The following is a 20,906-nucleotide window of genomic DNA, read 5'->3' as shown; positions in this document are numbered from 1 at the left end:
GACAGTTGATTATTTGGCATGAGTCTTCTATATAAAAATTAGTCCTTTCCTAAAAAGTAGTCCTTTCCCTGTTGTGCAACAACCTTAAACTAAGGACAACCTAAACTTACATCAATAAAACAAGAAATGTTACCTATATCAATATAATTTCAATAATTTCAATTTCAACTTTACGCTGTTTAAATTTTATTATATTTTCAATTTGTATGCAGAAGTATACAGATTCAGTTTCGCAATGTGATACATTCTATGTACTAATTGCCTAGTAAAGTGTGTAACAACAAAAATATTTACCGATGAGGCGTGCTTTATTTCAAAATAATGACACACTTGAGATGACGCTGGTGTCTTCTAGCTATTTGAATGTACTCGTGCGTGTAGATAAAATTGTAGTAGTGAGGCACCCTATAGGGCCAGTAGTAAAATGTCCTAGTTTACGTTGCTTAGGACGTAAACTGTGATAAGGCAGAATTTTAATAGAAATTATAGATATTTTGTGTATGTAATGAAGAAAAAGTATTCAATATTAATATTTATGAATATAACAAAACATTAGTGATTGATCTGCTTCAAAGTTGCATTACATTTCGTCATGATTCTTTAAATTTTTTGATTATGGCTGAAGGAAAAGATTAACAAATTAATAAATTACATGCTAAATTTCTTGAATGGACTTCTTTTAGTTTCTATTTTTGGAACTGTCAGTTTTGGAAATATCAAGAGTTGGTTAGCTAACAGGATAGAGCCTTGAAGAAGACTGCATGGTTGTGCAGGCTGGCCTTAGGCGCTATACTGGTGGCAAAGTCTGATTTTTTTTGGTCAAAGCAGATTTAGGGTTAAATTATAGAATTAAAAATTTATTTTTAAAGCTGAGCAGACTGATAGTCAAGATATAAATAATTAGAATGAGAATCTGCATGTACATAGCATGTTTACATGTCTCTCTGTTTCACCCATAATTATCCTTTAGAAAGGTGATAATTTGATACTAACCACTCAGCCACCCTGCCACTGATAAGCCTTTGACACCAGTATAGAGCTTTGTCAGTCATCATGCACATGTACATTTGTGTAGTCAGACAATTGGCTCTATACTGTTGGTAGCTTTTTGTATTTCCATATTGAAATTCCTTAAAATTTAAATAGACTGTTCCAAATTTAAAGCAGGGTGAATTCATTATACAAAATCTGTAGTTCAAAGGATTAGTATGTGACAGAAATACTGTTAATAGTGTAGACTGGTGCTTAAAGAAAACAATTAATTACTTCCCACAATTAAAGGCACAGTAATGTGAAAAGTATTAATAAGAAAAATTGCCATTGTATAGACCTCAAAACAGAACTGAGATGAATCTGGCTGTTTAACTTTCATTAATATATGAGCCGCGTCACGGCAAAACCAACAAAGTGCGTTTGCGACCAGCATGGATCCAGACCAGCCTGCGCATCTGCGCAGTCTGATCAGGATGCATGCTGTTCGCTTACAAACTCTATTACAAATAGAGAAACTGAAAGTGAACAGCATGGATCCTTTTCAGACTGCGCGGACGCGCAGGCTGGTCTAGATAATCCATGCTGGTAGCAAACGCATTATGTTGGTTTTGTCATGATGCGGCTCATATGATAGTGATGCAAAGAATCTTTGATCATACTGATCTTTGTTTTGTATATGCTCTCAATTTTGTTTATTGTAGTTTTACTCCTAACATAATATACAACATGATTAATATTTCAGTATGTGTTAAGTGCACTGTAGTTATTATTATCGTTTGAACAAAGCTGTTTGCATTGCAATGCATTTTATTCATGAGCATTTTTGATACATTTATATTTTGCTATATTTTTATATTGATGATGGTACTGTGCATGCAAATTGACATGATTTTTATGTATTTTGTTGTTATTTTATGTTAAGTGGCATAAAAGAAATAAGCATGGTAAAAATAACAAACCTATGGCAGTATGGAGTAAGGATACCTTATGTACTGCCATATCAGTGCAGTGCTTGGGCTGACCTATTTCAGTATTTTTATGTTAAAGTCCCATTTATGTTAAAATTAAGTCCCATTTATGTATCCCATTTATGTTAGTCCTATTTATGTTAAAGTCCCATGTATATGTATGTCCCATTTATGTTTGGGTCCAATAGATAAGCCCAAATTAAAAAGATGGGTTGAAATTTAGTTCAGTACCTTATTTGTATTCGATGTAAATCAAAAGTGATGAAAAAATTATATTTGACATGAAGTACCTAAAACGTATTACGTCAATTATTATATATACAAATTTTTTTACTTTTCACTTCAATAAAATATTAAAGTCGTGTTGATATAGAATATTAATTATTCTTTTATGCCACTTGAAATGAAATAACAATCTTTTCATTTCAAACACCTTTCCCACAAACCTGTCATATGATGGTACCTTTCTTTATTAGGTAAAAGATAAAATATTACGAGGCAATTTTGCTGTGTCATTGTATGAGTTTCAATCAATTTGTTGTCAACAGTTTATATTTAAAATATTGATTTATGACCATTGTCATTCATGACTTAATATAACCTAAAATATTAGTCCTTAACTTGAAGATCTGAAAGTGATTATACACCAGAATAAGAGCTAGGCCAGTCTGCACATCCGTTAAGTCTCACCGGAGACTCCATGCTGTTGGTAGCTCAGTTTAGTATGTATTTTTATATTGAAATCCCTTAAACATTGAATGGACTGCTCCAGATTTTGAAGCAGGGCATTCACATCCATTACACATATTCATATGAGCCGCGTCACGACAAAACCAACATAATGGGTTTGTGACCAGCATGGATCCAGACCAGGCTGCGCATCTGCGCAGTCTGATCAGGATCCATGCTGTTCGCTATCAGTTTCCTTTCTTGTAATAGGGTTTGTAAGCGAACAGCATGGATCCCGATCAGACTGCGCGGATGCGCAGGTTGGTCTGGATCCATGCTGGCCGCAAACCCACTGTGTTGGTTTTGTTGTGACGCGGCTCATATTTAGATATGATTGGTGTTTCATATTACCTTATGCTACTTTTATTTTCATTAATATGAAGACGGACTCAGTTTACCAATGAAAGGCTTCATTTAAGGTTTTAACATTAATGGTTTTGTTTGTTTGGCATGGGCAATGTTATTTCCTCTTGGGGGAAAAAACAAACTCTTAAACTTTTTCTTTATCAACAGTGCTCTAAGTACTTTGTTAAGTAAACATGAAAGGTTTAATAGACCTTTGCAGTGCTTGTTTATAAACTTTGACAATATGATAAAACTTTTTTTATAACATGTGGTGACCTAAACTCCTTGGATGCTAAGTCGTGAGTACCACAATTTTTAATTACTGGTATATGACAAGATTAAACTACTGGTATGGAAAGGGTCCAGTGATTACATGTATGGAAGCTTAATTTTATTATTTTTCTTCCTATTGAGGTTTGATCCAAAGTAGAGCCATGTAATTCAGTATTATTGTTTAAGAGTTATCGGAACAAATTTTATAAGCCTCAGATATTGATTTTTTTAGTGGTGATCTATAAAGAAAGGTACTTGCTAAGGACAGGTTTGTTTTTATAAATACTCACTTTACTTGGTATTAAGGCCATGCACAGTTATTGTATACTTCCAAATAAACCCTGTCATATATAACTTATAAATATGCATATTTCACCCTTTGTGTAACAAAATGAAAATTATTAGAAGCATGTTTTTCCCTGCAAGGATATATATAATTGAAAATATACATACTTTAATTAAAGTGAATTAAAAATGTTGCGGATTTTTACCGAAATTATACGAAAATATGCTTATAATTACCTAAATTACTGAAACAAAGATGAAAAAATATGCATATTTTACCTAAAATTATGATGAAATGAAATAAAGTTGGGTGAGCAAGTGTCTGTCTGTCTCTCGTAGGAAAAACTACCACACCAGCCCCGACTACAACCCCAAAAATTACTACAGGTCCCACAGGAGGAGGTGAGGGTACAACAGTAGCACAGATTCGAGACGGTATGTACAATTATATATATTACTATGCTTATTTACATCAATTAATTTTTTCATTCTGTTGATGGTTAAATTTGCTGGACATGATATTGTTATACCCCCGCACAACAAAGTTGTAAGGGGGATATACTGGAATCAGCTTGTCCGTCCGTCCGGCCGTCCGTCGGTTTTTTCTTGTCCGCCCAATAACTTAAGATTCCTTTGACCCTTAGTCTTCATATTTGGCATGGAGGTTAGTCATGATTAGTAGATGACCCCTATTGATTTTGAGGTCACTAGGTCAAAGGTCAAGGTCACAGGGGCCTTGACTTCAAAAAGCTTGTCCGCCCAATAACTTAAGATTCCTTTGACCTACAGTCGTCATATTTGGCATGGAGGTTAGTCATGATTAGTAAATGACCCCTATTGATTTTGAGGTCACTAGGTCAAATGTCAAGGTCACAGGGGCCTTGATTCAAAAAGCTTGTCCACCCAATAACTTAAGATTCCTATGACCCATAGTCTTCATATTTGGCATGGAGGTTAGTCCTGATTAGTAGATGACCCTTATTGACTTTGAGGTCACCAGGTCAAAGGTCAAGGTCACAGGGGCCTTGACTTCAAAAAGCTGGTCCGCCCAATAACTTAAGATTCCTTTGACCCACAGTCTTCATATTTGGCATGGATGTTGATCATGATAAGTAGATGACCCCTATTGACTTTGAGGTCACCAGGTCAAAGGTCAAGGTCACAGGGGCCTTGACTTCAAAAAGCTTGTCCGCCCAATAACTTAAGATTCCTTTGACCCACAGTCTTTATATTTGGCATGGAGGTTAGTCATGATTAGTAGATGACCCCTATTGACTTTGAGGTCACCAGGTCAAAGGTCAAGGTCACAGGGGCCTTGACTTCAAAAAGCTTGTCCGCCTAATAACTTAAGATTCCTTTGACCCACAGTCTTCATATTTGGCATGGAGGTTAGTCATGATTAGTAGATGACCCCTATTGATTTTGAGGTCACCAGGTCAAAGGTCAAGGTCACAGGGACTTTGACTTCAAAAAGTTTGTCTGCCCAATTACTTTAGATTCCTTTGACCCACAGTCTTCATATTTGGCATGGATGTTGATCATGATTAGTAGATGACCCCTTTTGATTTTGAGGTCACTGGATCAAAGGTCAAGGTCATAGGGACTTTGACTTCAAAAAGTTTGTCCACCCATTAACTTAAGATTCCTTTGACCAACAGTCTTCATATTTGGCATGGATGTTGATCATGACAATAAGGTGACCCCTATTGATTTTGAGGTCACTGGGTCAAAGGTCAAGGTCACAGGGACCTTGACAAAAAAAAAGCTTTTCTTCTCAATTGCTAAAGAATGTCCTGTCCGCAATGTATTGATTTTGACATTTTCACATTTGAAGCATGTAGAATACAAAACTTAGCAATGTACTGGCTTAGTAACCTCAGATTTGGCAGGGAGGTTGTCCTTGAGCTCTGAATGGCCACTGTTGATTCTGACAAAGTGGTATGCGGGGGTATTCACGCCATGATAGTGGCAGTTCTAGTTTTTCCTGAAAATATTTGAACCGACTTTAAGACTGATATTCCACTTTTAAACAATAATTTGGCACATCTGTATTTAAATACATTGTGTTAAAGGAAATTATAATTATGCCCCAGAAACGAATAAGTTTTCCATTCTTTAGAAAGGAAAACTAACATGAGCTTTGAATGTTTCAATGATGGTTTTAGAGTGTGTTAGATACTTATTACATGAAGAAAGTAGCACTGCAAGTGGATTTATTTGTCATGAAAGTAGCAAAAAATAAACAAAGAAGTATTTTGACTTTCATATAAAATGCTAAATCACTATAGCTGTATTAATTTGCAAAAAGAAACAGAAGTAAACTATGGATGAGGTAATTGACCAATGAGTAACTTTTTGGAAAATACACCAAGACAATAAATATAAAAGCTTTTAAAAATTGAAAGAATAAACGCTTATGAGGCATAATGGGCCTTTAACATAATTGCTGCTGCTGATATATAATTGAGCTTTGATTTTCAAATAAAGGATAAAAACCATTGTTAAGGTTATTTTAGTCATTCCTTTGTTACTTTGTTTTTACTGATAAGTATTTGGTGAAGAGATCTTGTTATCAAAGAACACAGTGGGGGCTTTTTAAGTTGAAGAGGTCTGGCATACAGTCTGGAATTTGAAGGTTGATAACTGGTCACTTCATATTGAAGGTCATTATAAGAATAGTACTTAATATATATTTACTTTGTTTATTAATTGGTAATAAGGGTTGATAGCTTTCAAAGACCTATCAGCCTGTTGTCAATTTCATGTGACTAAATGTGGTATCATGTTTACGAGTCCATTTGGTGATTAGTGTTTTATTGACCCAGAACTGTATTATCAAGCATGCAAGAGTGTGAAAAATAATGTTCTGGAAATGACAGATTTATGATGATCTTGGCCAATATATTATTTTTTTTTGGCGGGGAAAGCATTACAGTAGGACTGCCTTCATGTAAAATTTTTTAAAACAGAGTCATATGTTTTCTCCCATATAAATTATAAATCACTATGACTTTGCTTCAAAGAAAAGTTAAAGATGAATAACATTTTATTTTCATTGGGTGGTGGTGGGGGGCCTTTAATTGAAAATCAAATTTATGATTATGTTTTTATGATTATGATTAGTTTCAAATTACCTTATATTCTGTTTTAATGGGATATACACTTTATTACGAAGGTAATAAACGATGAAAAAAAGAAGTTGACTTACCCAATTTGTTGAATTGTTACTCCAGTAAATAATCACTGACACAGTGTCATAATTTGAAATATAAAAGTAACACTCCTGCAACACAATTTTACTTAGAGAATTATATAACAGATCTACACACCAACAGTATGGGGTATGGTTGATTTCCATCAACTTACTGCACAAAATATTCTGTTGCATTTAAATGTAGATATTATGATCACTATCTGTATTCTGGCATTTAAATACATTATAAAATATTTCAAAATTATTTCTGTATTTCCAGCTATATAGCAATATTTTACAGGATACTATAATTATGTTTGTAACATGAATTTTGATTGGAAAATTGTTAAAATTGTTTTAACTTATAATATTATACAACATATACAGCAATTATGTAATGAGATAATTAATGAGTGGATTTTATTGAAATTGAAAAAAAAATAGTCGTCCACCATAAACACTGTCAGTGGGTTATATGGCCGATTGATAAGTGGTTGTTTGATATGTACCACTAGCCTGGCTGCTAGGGTTCTGTTAACTCACAACCGTTTTTGCTTGACCATATAACTGCAGTCAAAATCTTCATAATTAATAACTTAAGGTGTCATAATACTAGGTTGCTAGACTTACTTTATCTACTATTTGGCTTGATCCTCAGATGTGGAAAACTTCCTCTATGAAATTCAGGCATCAAAATAATTTGAACAGAGCCACTCATCCAGGATAAGGAACTTTTAAATCCAATGTGCAGGCAACACTTTTCTACTCGTCCTGCATTGAGATCTCTTAAATTCTATTAGTAATTACAAGTGGTTGAGTGAAATTGACGATCTATGAAATTGATTGTGGACATTGAGTCTAAAGGTCATTTATCACCTTTACCCCTGATTCTGAAATCATGTGGGATTGATAGCCAATTTCTGCCTGAGAAATTAGTAATTAACAGTAGCAGCTGAAAAATGACCAAATTTGTACTGAAATTGGCATAAAAACCAGACAAACAAACGATATTCTGGTATTTACTATTACTATGTTGTTAAATGATATCATATATATTTCAGGGGATGATGATGATAAGACCACTCTAGGGATTGCTTTGGGAGTAAGTTTTGGAGTCATTGTCATCATTTGCATTGTTGTCATAGTATTGTGTGTGATGAAGAAGAGAAGACCAAAGGAAATTGAAGGTTTGTATATAGCAATGATTAATGAATTTTAGCTTGACTTGGAGAAGAATGATAGTCAACATTGCAAATGGGCTCTTTAAGGTTCATTAAAAGAATAACATTGACAGTTTTGGAATCATTTACTGGAAATCACAGTCATTATTTCAAATGGTGAATAAACTGTGTGACCATCTGAGCATGATAAGCAGATCCATAGGCATGCCTCTCTGCCATACTGAACTGCTGGGCATTGTAACTGTCATAAGGGGTAGAATTTTAAAGAGCCATCTCAAGAGGTGCCCAGTTCCTTCCAGGCTAACAACGACAGTCAAGTTGCCTTAGACAGTATAACTGATAATATTGATGTTACTATGATATTTTAAAGTTAATAATTATAACTGTTTCTGGAGAAAATGTCAAGTTCAATATAGTTTATATTTCCTGTTTCAGAACCACCAGAGAAGCCAAGGAAGTAAGTAAAAATACTTGTTTTCAAATTTAAAAATTGTAATTTTTCAAATGAATTAAACTACAATTTACATAACATTTCATACACAAATCAGATAAGAGTTGTTTCAACCTGCTGATCAGCTGATAGGCTTTATTATCAATATCAAGTTACAGTTGTAACTAAAAATAATGTACACATACATTTTGAAACATTGGTTAAGAATAGATACATGTAGAATTATTTTTCTCAACAAGGAAGATAGTTTTTTACACATTTTGTCCTGTATGCATGTATTAACATAAGGTAAAGTTTATAACTTAATAACTTATCACATCGGATCACTTTGAATAATTTTCCTTTTTCCTTGTCTTATTCTTTGCCATTTCATACCATGTTGTTTCATTTTGCTTTCTTATAGATTCACCACATTCCCCATCCCTAAAGATAAGTAGGGGTATTCCCCTTCCTCATTCACAAAATTAGAGTGGTATTCCCTTTACCCCCATTCCTAATTTCTGAAATGGAAGAGGGGTTTTCCACTTTCCACTTGATCCACCAGTCTTTCAAAAGGAAGGGGAGGTATTGACTTTCTCCCACTCCCCAATATTCAAAATGGGGGAAAGGTGTTCACTCCCCAATCTCCAAAAAAGGAATAGGGTATTTCTTTTCCCTTATTCCCCATATCACATAATAAGATTAAATTTTATAAACACTATTTACTGTTGTTATTTGGGACAATGTATAATCTGATTTTTTTTCGCTATCTATTACACATCAAGATATAGAAAAAAATTGATATTTAAAACTAAACGATATCATTATATTTGCACTGTCAGAGTTGATAAAGACAAGCTTTATAGGATGCCAATGTACTTATTATTTTATTTTTATGTGGGTTCATGAGTAAAATTCAATTTTGAGCCATTATGATAACTGGTATTCTAAATACATAACAACTTTATGATATTTAACAGCCATATAATACCTCAAGTCTCTCTCAAGATCTTGTTAGAACATTGGGTTACTTGAAAAAAGTTTCTGTCCCCATTTAATCTATTGTTAGACTGGTGCTGGAAGGTTCAAACATTTTATCACATCTAACTTCTGCACTTAACTTAAAACTATTTTAATCACAGATGTTTTGGCTAGATTGGTTAAGGTTCATATTTTGTCACTTTTCTCACACTTACTTTGCCCTCACTTAAGTGTCCCTCAAATTGAGAGTAAGTTATCTTGCAAGGTTATGTGAAGTTGGTGGTTCTACTTCAGTAAGTGCACAAACTTGGCATTATACAGAGACATAAGTCTTTGTTATGTTTCTGCTTATAAAGCTGGAAATGTGTCATTTAACGAAATTTAAGTTCGCTAGCTGCATGGATACAAACACATTCAGGGGCAAGTCAGTTGATGAATGGTTTTATCCAGATTGAAAATGTACAAGAACAATGGGAAAGTCCATATAAGATTTCTAGCGTGGTATTTTTAAGGGTTAAGCCGAGTCAATAGAAAAAATGTTGGCTCCACTCCATAAATTTGCAGACAGGCCTGGCCTTACTTTTTTGGTCGCATATAACTTTGATATTTGGTGCTTGTATTCAAAATGGTCATACTAATGCTATTGTCATTTCATGAATGGTGGTGGTATAAGGTATTATGGTAGTTTTCACTCCGGATAATGGCAGTAAGCCACATTTCATGAATTAAATTAAAGATGAATTATAATATCAGGCATTAACCATCATAATGACCGTCTTTTATTCACCTGTAACAATCATCTACTAGTATTTTTAGATCCATTAATGCGAGTAAAATAGACTTAATACGGTTTGAGGTTTGCTGTGGGTTTTCTTATTTTTACTTTCCTAACACTAACACCTGTGTTTCAGTAATCAAGATTTATCATATTATGGTAACAGGCCAGATCTGGTGTCAGCCGATCATGGTATGAAGAACAATATGGGAAGTAGTGCTCTCAATTCAAGCTTTAATAATGTAAGTATACCTTTTAATTGTTCATTTTTTTTTCTGTATCTGTAAAGTTCATAGCTAAATGTTGACAGTGTTGAGATAAGGCAATTTTCTTTATTAGAAATTTCTGCTTTTTCATAAAATCAATATTTTAACCCTTAACTTACTGAAACTGTGAAATGGATTCTTCCTGTTTTATATTGATTTATTATCTTGAACAGTTCATTCAAATGTGAAAGGGGTTTCAATATTGAAATACAAAAATTGAGCTACCAATAGCATTGAACCTGGTCAGACTGTGCAGACGTACAGACTGGCATGGCTCTATACTGGTGACCAAGGCTGACATTTTTAGTTCCAGCAGGTTAAGGGTTAAGAGTTAAGAATATATGTGTTTTTTGCCCAAACATTCTTTTTTATTTATTTAACAATTATGGAATGGCACTGTCTGATTATGTTGTATCAGTATGCTGACCAAGTTTGATTTCGGTTACAATAGAAATAGTTTGCCAAATAGTTTACTGATTTATATAATAGGTAGGCCCTTTTTATGTGCAAATTTGCCTCCAAATATATGTTGTTGTGCTTCTGTGGTGCCAAATCAGCATTGAATTTAAGATTTTTCCTTGAGTGAACTACAAAGATATGATTAAGAAATTATTTTCTTTTATAAATCATGGGAAAAGATTTTTTACTTTCTAAGAATAGAAAGATGGTATATGGTATAGATAATTCTGGTCAGGGTTGAGCCACAATACATTTGTATATCTCTCCTAGCATGAGGATGAATTCAATGTTTAATGTACTAAAATTGTATGATTATCAATAGAAGTCATTGAAACCAAAAGCAGGTAAAACGATGTCTCTATTTGGAAAATTCAAATGCAACAGTGTTCACAACTTTCAAGATTAGCAACAAAATGTAACCTTTACTATTATGCAAATTACATTTCCCTCCTTTTGTATACATGCTTACCTGATTCATCCATCAAAACTTAATTAATTTGGCAAATTCCTTCATTTTTGTTGACTGATTTTTGAGATTGTCAAGTTCCAATACAATGCTGGATAGTTTTAATTTTGTTTATTCACTTTCAACACAAGCTGTGTAATTATGATAAAAATAGGTATTGAAAGTGAAACAATTTGGCCAATTTAATGTTAATTTATTGATGGATGAAAGACATTATGTTTGTTTTAAGTTTCTTATGGTGATCCTATTTTGCATGCCTGTTTCACTATGTTTCTTGCCTTTTTGTGTCAGAATTTTATTTAGAAAGCATATCTGGATGCACATATTATAAATTGTAAGGATTAAATGCCAATATCATCAGTTTTTTGCTCAGTAATCCATTGCTTTCTGGTTCAATCCTCTATGCAAGGTGAAATTTCTGCTTGACAATTGATCTTGGACATTTAGACTACTGGTCATTTGACTCCCCCTCCCCTACCTGAGTCATAAATAATGTTAGAGAAGTAGGCAGTCACTTGAGGACAAAAACTAGTGGTACAGGTTGGTCGAATTGAAGTTAAGAACTGCAAAAGTTTAATTAAATTTAATTTAGTCTGATTCTATGCCTCACTGGCTTTTTACATTATCAGGGTTATCTGAGTTTGATGAAAGCATGTATATGTATCAAATGTATCATTCCGGCCCATTAGTCACACAGTGACAGTTTCATGATGGATGTTAAGTGGTCTCGAAATACCATCTTAGATTAAAAAAAAAAAGTAATTTTGTCAACATTATCTTTTACAATATGATTAGATCTTTAGGCACTCCAAGATAATAATTTGTCTGCCATTGTTTTATATATTTATTTATGCATGCTAAATGAAAGCTATTGGGCATCAATTTCTGATCATTTCATATCAATCCTTAAGTGCTGATGTAAATGTGTATTCTGCTAATTATATCTTCTCTTCAATCTCAAACTTGTGATATGTGCCATAGGTGCTGTATTTGTTGTTTATTCTCACATTTGAACAAAGAATCCATAATTTCATTAAGGTCAAATGCCGCTGCCATTTTATCAAGTTTTTTCTTATATTAATAAATGGTTAGTATTTGAGTAAAAGTTAACATGAGTACAAAATGCAGGAATCTGTAGGTTGTTTAATTGGCCTAAGTTATAAAGTCAGAGACAAGCTTAATTATAAGCAGATGATGTACCGTAACTTTATTCTTGGATTATTAAAAAGTTTTCCTTCCTGTTCTTAAAAAGTAATTCTTTGATGCCAAAAAGTAATTCTTTGATGCCTAGTTGTTTTTTTAAAAACAATGAATTTTAGCACTTTATTGAATGCTAAATGATGACTCATCATGATATTCTAAACAATTTTGGATACCTTATGACACAACTATTAGCAAACGCTTAACTATAGGTTTGAATCCTAAAAGAGGCTTTGGGTTCTAACATGTGAGTAGCTTTAAAGGAAGGTTGGTGGTTCTACTCTCATTCTTGTTTGAGCCCGAAATAATGTACAAAGGGGTGACTAAGAGATCTTCCTCCATTAGAAAAGCTAGAAAGTGGCCATATGGACTATACTGTGCGCTTCCTTCAAATATTTTTGTAATAATACATTATTTTCATGTTTTTCATTCAGAGTCAATGTTTGTTTTTATTTACTTGATCTCAATGTTGCATGTTGTTAACTTTAGTTTGAAGACCAGTCTTTTTAGGCAAGTACTTGCCTCTGCAGCAGAATCCAGTCAAAGTATTGTAGTCTCTGATTGGTTGATGACAGGGAAAGAGTTTAATATGGTCCAATGACATTAGTTGATATCTTTATTAACAGACTGGTCTTCAAACTCCAGTTTAAATATAAATGGAACTTGATTTGGTAATTTTGTCAAAGCAGTTGTTGCTCACAGTGCGTTCATTTGTCAAATAAAGTATTCAGTGCTTTCACTGCTCATTGTTCCAAAGGGGTGACCTCTTACTTTTGATTAACAACTTTGATATTCTTATGTAATATTCTTTAAGAAATTAGGAATTTTTTCATTGTTGCCTCTGAGTCATTTGCTTTGACATGGTGATATGTGGTGGTTTATGAATTTGCTTTTATATTTTTTGTTTTGTTTTTGTTTATTTCATCAGTCATTCGATAGTACATCCGACATAAAATCAAGGAATGAGGAGGGACTTTTTGATATACAGTTTGATGATAAACCAAGAAGTCGGCGACCTATACAGTTGCTTGACAACATGTTAGGAGCAGAATCCTATTCTGACATTGTTAATCCAAGAGTATAGTTCACGGAACTAATCTGCATGAATCTGCATGGCACTTATCTCATAGTTTATTTTTCAAAGACTTAAGGCATTTAGACTTTATTTTCTAACTTTTACTTTCCGAATTTCTACAGTCGTTTGACAGTTCCGATGTTAAGCCACGCAACGAGGATGGTCTTCTGTATATTGACCTTCAGTTTGACGATAAACCGAGAAGCCGTAGGCCAATTCAGATCCTTGACAATGGAAGCACGCCTTACGCCGATATTGTAAATCCAAGAGTATAACTTCCAATCCCTTGTGTTCAAGTGTTTTGATTAAGCTGTGTTATAAAAACAAAAGTTGAACTTGTACAAGAAGCAATAAAAAGTGATTCAAAAGGAAGTTTACATAAGTGTTGATCTGGGTCAAGTTGTGAGTTTTACAAGGTTGTGTAATCGTTTTATTGTGGAAATAAAAAAAAAAGTTCTTTCTTAACAATTACTTTGTTTTATGTACTTTATCTTGTTTTCAAAGACAGACTTTTAATCGTGTATGCGGACTGTCTTTTACTAAATAACAAGTGGGCAGAAATTGTATCAAAAATTACAAATATGAATCTTAAAACTTGTAAACAGCTTTGACTAAGTAGTTGGATAAACGGAAAATACTGTTTAATCCGGACTACTTTTTTCCAGGAATTATATAGCTCACAGAAAAATGATAAATCCACATATATAAATGGATAGATGTGTTAATAATCCTGAATGTGTAAACAGCTCATGACAGTACACAAAGCATATTCCGTGTGTGATGATATATATATGTTCCGCATAAAAATGCTGTGTAGTTATGTTCACAAGGGTGTATGTTTGTGATTGCCGTCTCCTTGAAAAAAAACTGATGTACAAAGTGTATGTGAAACAGACACATGTAAAATAGTGTACAAAGCAGACAATACGATAAATTGTATTCATATATAACCCTTGTTAATATAAATGTATATTCATTTCTCCATTTTTTGGAGGAGATAGTTCTACATGAGTGAATGTTTTAATTTTGATATGTTATTTTGCACATCATGATATTACATGATTTAATGACACGCATTCTGCTCTTATTTTTTGAATGATTTTTATTACAATTACAGCTGATTTAATTGTCATTGGCAACTTTTCTATAAGCAACTTTATCATTTAAAATATGTTGTAACAAACCAATAGAAGAAGTTTTATATTCATAACTGCATACAACGTTTTTTGACAATTTTCTTCTGTTAGAATATGGATCAAACCATTATTGTTGATGAATTTGCGCATAACAGATTTTTAGCTCACCTGTCACAAAGTGACAGGGTGAGCTTTTGTGATCACTTTTCGTCCGGCGTCCGTCCGTCGTCCGTCGTCCGTCCGTCGTCCGTCGTCCGTCCGTCGTCCGTAAACTTTTACTTTAAATGACATCTCCTCATAAACCACTAGGCCAATTTCATCCAGACTTCACAGGAATGTTCCTTTGGTGGTCACCTTTAAAAATTGTTCAAAGAATTTAATTCCATGCAGAACTCTGGTTGCCATGGCAACCGAAAGAAAAAACTTTAAATATCTTCTTTTAAAAAACCCTAAGAGCTAGAGCTTAGATATTTGGCATGGAACATCTTCTAGTGAGTGTCTACCAAGTTTGTTCAAATAAAATCCCTGGGGTCAAAATTGGCCCCGCCCCAGGGGGTCATTGATTTTCCCTATATACATATAGTAAAAAACTTACAAAATCTTCTTTGAAAGAACTCAAAGAGCTAGAGCTAAGATATTCAGCATGAAACATGTTCTAATGAGTGTCTACCAAGTTTGTTCAAATAAAAGCCCTGGGGTCAAAATTGGCCCCGCCCCAGGGGTTCATTTATTTTCCCTATATGCATATAGTAAAAACTTTAAAAATCTTCTTTTAAAGAACTCAAAGAGCTAGAGCTAAGATATTTAGCATCAAACATGTTCTAATATTTGTCTACCAAGTTTGTTCAAATAAAAGCCCTGGGGTCAAAATTGGCCCTGCCCCGGGGGTCATTGATTTTCCTTATATGTGTATAGCAAAAACTTAAAAAAATCTTCTTTGAAAAAAACCCAAATAGCTAGAGTTTAGATATTAAGCATGAAACATCTTCTAGTGAGTGTCTACAAAATTTGTTCAAATAAAAGCCCTGGGGTCAAAATTGACCCCGCCCCGGGGTCATTGATTTTCTTTTATATGTGTATAGCAAAAAACTTAAACTCTTCTTTGAAAAAGCCCAAATAGCTAGAGTTTAGATATTAAGCATGAAACATCTTCTAGTAAGTGTCTACAAAGTTTGTTCAAATAAAAGCCCTTGGGTCAAAACTGGCCCGCCCCAGGGGTGTCATTGTTTTTAACTATATGTGTATAGCAAAAACTTAAAAAAATCTTCTTTTAAAAAGCCCAATGAGCTAGAGCTTAGATGTTTAGCATGAAACATCTTCTTATGGGTGTCTACCAAGTTTGTTCAAATAAAAGCCCTGGGGTCAAAATTAGCCCCGCCCCAGGGGGTCATTGATTTTCCCTATATGCATATAGTAAAAACTTAAAAAATCTTCTTTTAAAAAACTAAAAAAGAGCTAGAGCTAAGATATTTAGCATCAATCATGTTCTAATAGGTGTCTACCAAGTTTGTTCAAATAAAAGCCCTGGGGTCAAAATTGGCCCTGCCCCGGGGGTCATTGATTTTCCTTATATGTGTATAGCAAAAACTTAAAATCTTCTTTGAAAAAACCCAAATAGCTAGAGTTTAGATATTAAGCATGAAACATCTTCTAGTGAGTGTCAACAAAGTTTGTTCAAATAAAAGCCCTGGGGTCAAAATTGGCCCCGTCCCGGGGGTCATTGATTTTCCTTATATGTGTATAGCAAAAACTTAAAATCTTCTTTGAAAAAACCCAAATAGCTAGTGTTTAGATCTTTAAGCATGAAACATCTTCTAGTAAGTGTCTACAAAGTTTGTTCAAATAAAAGCCCTGGGGTCAAAACTGGCCCCGCCCCAGGGGTGTCATTGTTTTTAACTTTATGTGTATAGTAAAAACTTAAAAAAATATTCTTGTAAAAAGCCCAATGAGCTAGAGCTTAGATGTTTAGCATGAAACATCTTCTAATGGGTGTGGGGGGGGGGGGGGCTATATACAGGTGAGCGACCTAAGGGCCATCATGGCCCTCTTGTTTGTGTTATAATAGTTCTTACACACTCTTTTTGAGTCTGATTTCTAGATGTATTTCATCACATTAAATAGTGCAATAACAGATTAAGTCTTTCTATATTTAATAGGAGTTAACCAGTTATTGCACTAAGGTGACCATTGGTCGTCTATAATTGGTCTAGAAAGATAAAAAATTTCTCTGAAATTTGATATTAATGTTTCTCATAGCCCTTATTTAAGATCATAGATGTAATATGTATAAAATATTTTTTTGTCTTTGAGCAGTAACTTATTGGTAGAAAAAGTCTCGTTTTATACGTGATTTGAATGTGTAAAATTTGTGTACAAAAACAAAGTAATGTTGGTTGATTGATACTGAAACATTTATTGCTCGTTCCACATTTTGTATTTTTAAGTAACTCAGGTTTTAATTTTTTTATCATAATTTTCATTAGATGTGTAGGAATACGTCCATAAAAGTAGTGCCTATCGAAGTTTTTTGAATTTCATGCCATCACTCCTCTTTAAAGTGTTCAAAATGAAGCAGACGACATGACAAAAAAGTAGTGTCATATTCATTCAATGCAGTTTTATTTTTCTCCTCGTAAAAAAATGTATTTTAATCCCATTTGCTTTCATGCCATGCAATGAATTTATGTTTAACAAACTTAAAGCAAAAGCATTGGCTAATGCCTGACTCATTTGTTTAAAATGTACATGTCTAGATCAAAAATGTAATCAGAAATATGCTTCCATTATAGAGTTATTCCAGAACTCGGCAAATGCAGGTTTTTTCCCCATCTTAAGTAGGGGTACAAATTTTTACAGTTACAACTTAATCGTGTTGCACTTATTAGTGGTAAATGTATCAAAAATAAACGCAACACAGTGATTACTCTATTGTGATGGGTAGTACACTGTGAAGCTGTTTGCACCCCACATTAGATGGGGAAAAAAACAAACAAAAAAACATTTGCTGAGTTTGGAATAAAAAAATTACAGTATTGTTGTGTTTTCCAGACAGGTATTTGCTAATGCTTTGCATTGCTTCCCCAAACATTGTTTGACAGCAGTTCCTTAAAATGTTTCAATGGATTTTGAATGTGTGAACAATAATTGTCATCTTTTATTGCCATCATTTTTTATGTCATTTCTTAAGTATCACACTAGATACATGCACTGATGTTTTACTTTTAAATGCATTTTAAATAGGTTTGATGTAAAACAATATCATAGAAGAGATGTACATATTTTAGGGATGGTGTACATATAACAATATAAGCTGTCACTTAAATTAAAATTGTAATTGAATCCATTCATCTTTTTCATTGACTATTACAGATCTCAGTTTCAATTCATAAAAACTTGTTAATTGTTGGATACATAATATATCATTTTTAGTACATTTTCATATTATCGGTTACCATGGAAATTAATTGTTTCATTTACTGTATATCAAGTATTTAGGAATAAATCAAGGCTTATTTTTTATTGAAAGTAAATCTTTTTTAGTTTTTTAGTTTTTATGTTCCTGATTATAAATTATAATTTTTGGATCCAGCAGAAAAGGTTTTATCTTATTTTCGACAAAAAAAAGCTATGGCCAGTGTAAATGTTGAGTTGTGAATGTTTTTAGCTTTTTGGTTTCCTTGACGACAAACTGTAATTATTATGCAAGTATTAGGGTGATACATCTATCAGTCTATTAGTGCTTTACATGTTTAGTTCTACGCAAATGTTGTTTATAATTTTAATATGTGAAGAAACTGAAAAAAGTATAGACATGATATTATTATATACATATTAGAAAATTGTTATTTGTGTAAAATTGTAAATCAGTTATAGCCCATGCAGTAGATATGTTCCATTTTTAAAATGAGCAAGTGTATTGTGGTCTTCGGGAACTTTTAGCTAAAATTTTCAGTGTTTTTCATACATGGGCTGGTCCTTGCATAAATTATAAAAAAATCTCTTTCCTAGTAACCAATGCTCTAGATTAGTCAGAACATTTTGTATAAATTGTTTGTTAATTGAGAAATATCCATTCTGTTGCCCATTTTCACAAGTTAGTTTTCAATTACTTTACATATTATTAAATGTTTTGAAATCATTGTGTCTCTAGTAAAAGTGATTATTTTCAGAGGCAAATTGACAATTCATTTACCCAGAGACCAAGATAATAATCCTCTTGTTAGTATAAAAAAGACTTTGACAAGAAATACTCTGATTTATAAAATTATTTGTTTCAGCTCAGAATTGAAAGTACATGTTATGAAGTTTGACCTTGAAGTCTGGCCCTCAAGGTTATAAAACTTTTATCTGAGTTCTGTCTTGAATCTCAGGATTTTCATTGGCCAATATACATTCTGTGTTGGTTTCTGACCAATCAAATACCTGAGATCTGAGTTTGTGCTCATTAAATTGTTTTATAACCCTGGTGACAGTCACTTAAAATTTTTCTGGCTCAGTTTCCTTTTTGTAAACTCATTTTTCATTTTAATCATTTAAAATCATTTTATTTTGTGAAATGTTGTTGAAGTGATACATACATATCAAAAGGTTTTTTTTGTTGACAATTCATATCATTAAAGGTGGGACCATTTAAATGCATTATGTTGTTACTATTGGGTTGTAAAACATCTGTTATTAGTATGAAATTTTGTAATATACATGTTCAAAGAGGTATATTTTTGTACAAAAATTTTATAATAGTTGAAAAGTGTAGATAACACTTTCAAAATGGTTTTGTTTGTATTTTAGATAGGTTAGAAATTGTAATAATTTCATTTGAATAACCCTTAAACCTGCCTTAGTCTTTTGCCAGCTAGTATAGGACCAGGTCAGGCTGCCATATACATTCAGCTAAAGCAGTAGTCTGATCAAGTTTTATGTACTGACAATAGATTTCTAGTGTACAGTAACTAGAGTTGCTTCCCTATGTGTATACAACTACACTAGATATTGAAATCCCTTCTACTTTGAGTCGTTTTAAATCAAATCTTGGCAAATATATTTAATAAATTCAGCAGGTATGAAGGTTAATGTCCAGTGCAGTGTAGAAGAAATAGTATATTTTATATCCAGTTAATGCCACCATTTAAGAAAGATAATAAATTGTCACCTTGGCTCAATAGCTGGTTAACTGCTATTAAATTTAGAAGGACTAAACCTGTAATTGCACTAAGGTGACACATTTTATTATATAATTACATTACTATAATTATTGACAGTGAGTTAGTAATGCCATTAATACAGCTAGGGCCTGCCTAATCTGGCTAAATCATATAGACTACCGTATACATTAAAGCTATGTTATGATTACAAAAGTTCCCTTATTTCAGCATAAGGCTATTCTTAATGTATAGCAGGTTAAGCCAGTAATATGTGCATATATGTGTAACAATGTTAAAGTTTATAGTAAAGATGCAATAATGAAAATTGTTTGAAATATTATTACTGTTGCACATGGGCCATTTATATATGTATTTCAAACATGGTTATATATTATATATATTTGTTTCTTGTCCTGCAGATTTTGAACATTTTACAACACTTTTTACAGTATAAACACACATAATTGATATAGGAGGGGTTTACTCTATAGGATACTTTTCTGTTAATATGGCAATTTTAATTCAGGGGAGGCTACTTGCATTTTTTCTAAAAAATTGTTGCTTAATTTCTTCCCCAATTTGCTAGAATGTTTGTTTTTTTAATGTACAGTGTTTTTTAATAAAAAAGAAACAACAACAACTGTTCACTTTCTGAAATATCTGCATATTGGTGTTTTTATGTAAAGTTTCTCTATTTTATGTAAAATCTAGTCTTTTTAAACTGAATTTCCATTCAACTTTTTCATAAGGCAAAATGCACTGTATTTGATTTTTTAACATAATTAAGATAATTTTTTATTGATTTCAAAGAAAAGAGTGTTATTGTTTTAAGTATTTTATATTTAAGCCAATTATCTACATTGAAATTAATGGTATAATGCCTATATAAATACATGACAAGAGAAATTGAATTCTGGTAATGTTTAATTAAAGTATTATATTGTGTAGAGGGTTTTGATATTTTTTTTTCCTGTTAATTTTTATGCAATTGAAACAAAAAGTTTCGTTAA

At 32.8% G+C, this 20,906-nt stretch overlaps 1 protein-coding gene across 5 annotated transcripts in view; it reads left to right on the top strand.

Moving 5' to 3' along the window:
* Positions 1-14,075, top strand: part of LOC132759723 (carcinoembryonic antigen-related cell adhesion molecule 5-like) — a 34,878-nt gene extending 20,803 nt beyond the window's left edge. The window contains exons 5-9 of one of the 5 annotated variants that reach the window (XM_060751566.1): positions 3,933-4,028; positions 7,848-7,973; positions 8,403-8,424; positions 10,320-10,395; positions 13,742-14,075. In XM_060751566.1, coding sequence (XP_060607549.1) covers positions 3,933-4,028; positions 7,848-7,973; positions 8,403-8,424; positions 10,320-10,395; positions 13,742-13,894 — 473 coding nt within the window. In that variant the 3' untranslated portion in view covers positions 13,895-14,075. Of the gene's footprint in view, positions 1-3,932; positions 4,029-7,847; positions 7,974-8,402; positions 8,425-10,289; positions 10,396-13,472; positions 13,719-13,741 lie in introns of those variants that run through there. The other 4 variants (XM_060751550.1, XM_060751574.1, XM_060751558.1 and 1 more) reach the window with 4 other exon arrangements.
* The last annotated feature ends 6,831 nt before the right edge of the window (positions 14,076-20,906 follow it).

Source organism: Ruditapes philippinarum, unplaced genomic scaffold, assembly GCF_026571515.1.
Source record: "Ruditapes philippinarum isolate M1 unplaced genomic scaffold, ASM2657151v2 ctg1465_1_1_1_1, whole genome shotgun sequence".
NCBI classification, from domain to species: Eukaryota; Metazoa; Mollusca; class Bivalvia; order Venerida; family Veneridae; genus Ruditapes; species Ruditapes philippinarum.
The sequence above is the reverse complement of the archived record's forward strand: the minus strand, read 5'-3'. Positions and strand labels throughout refer to the sequence as shown.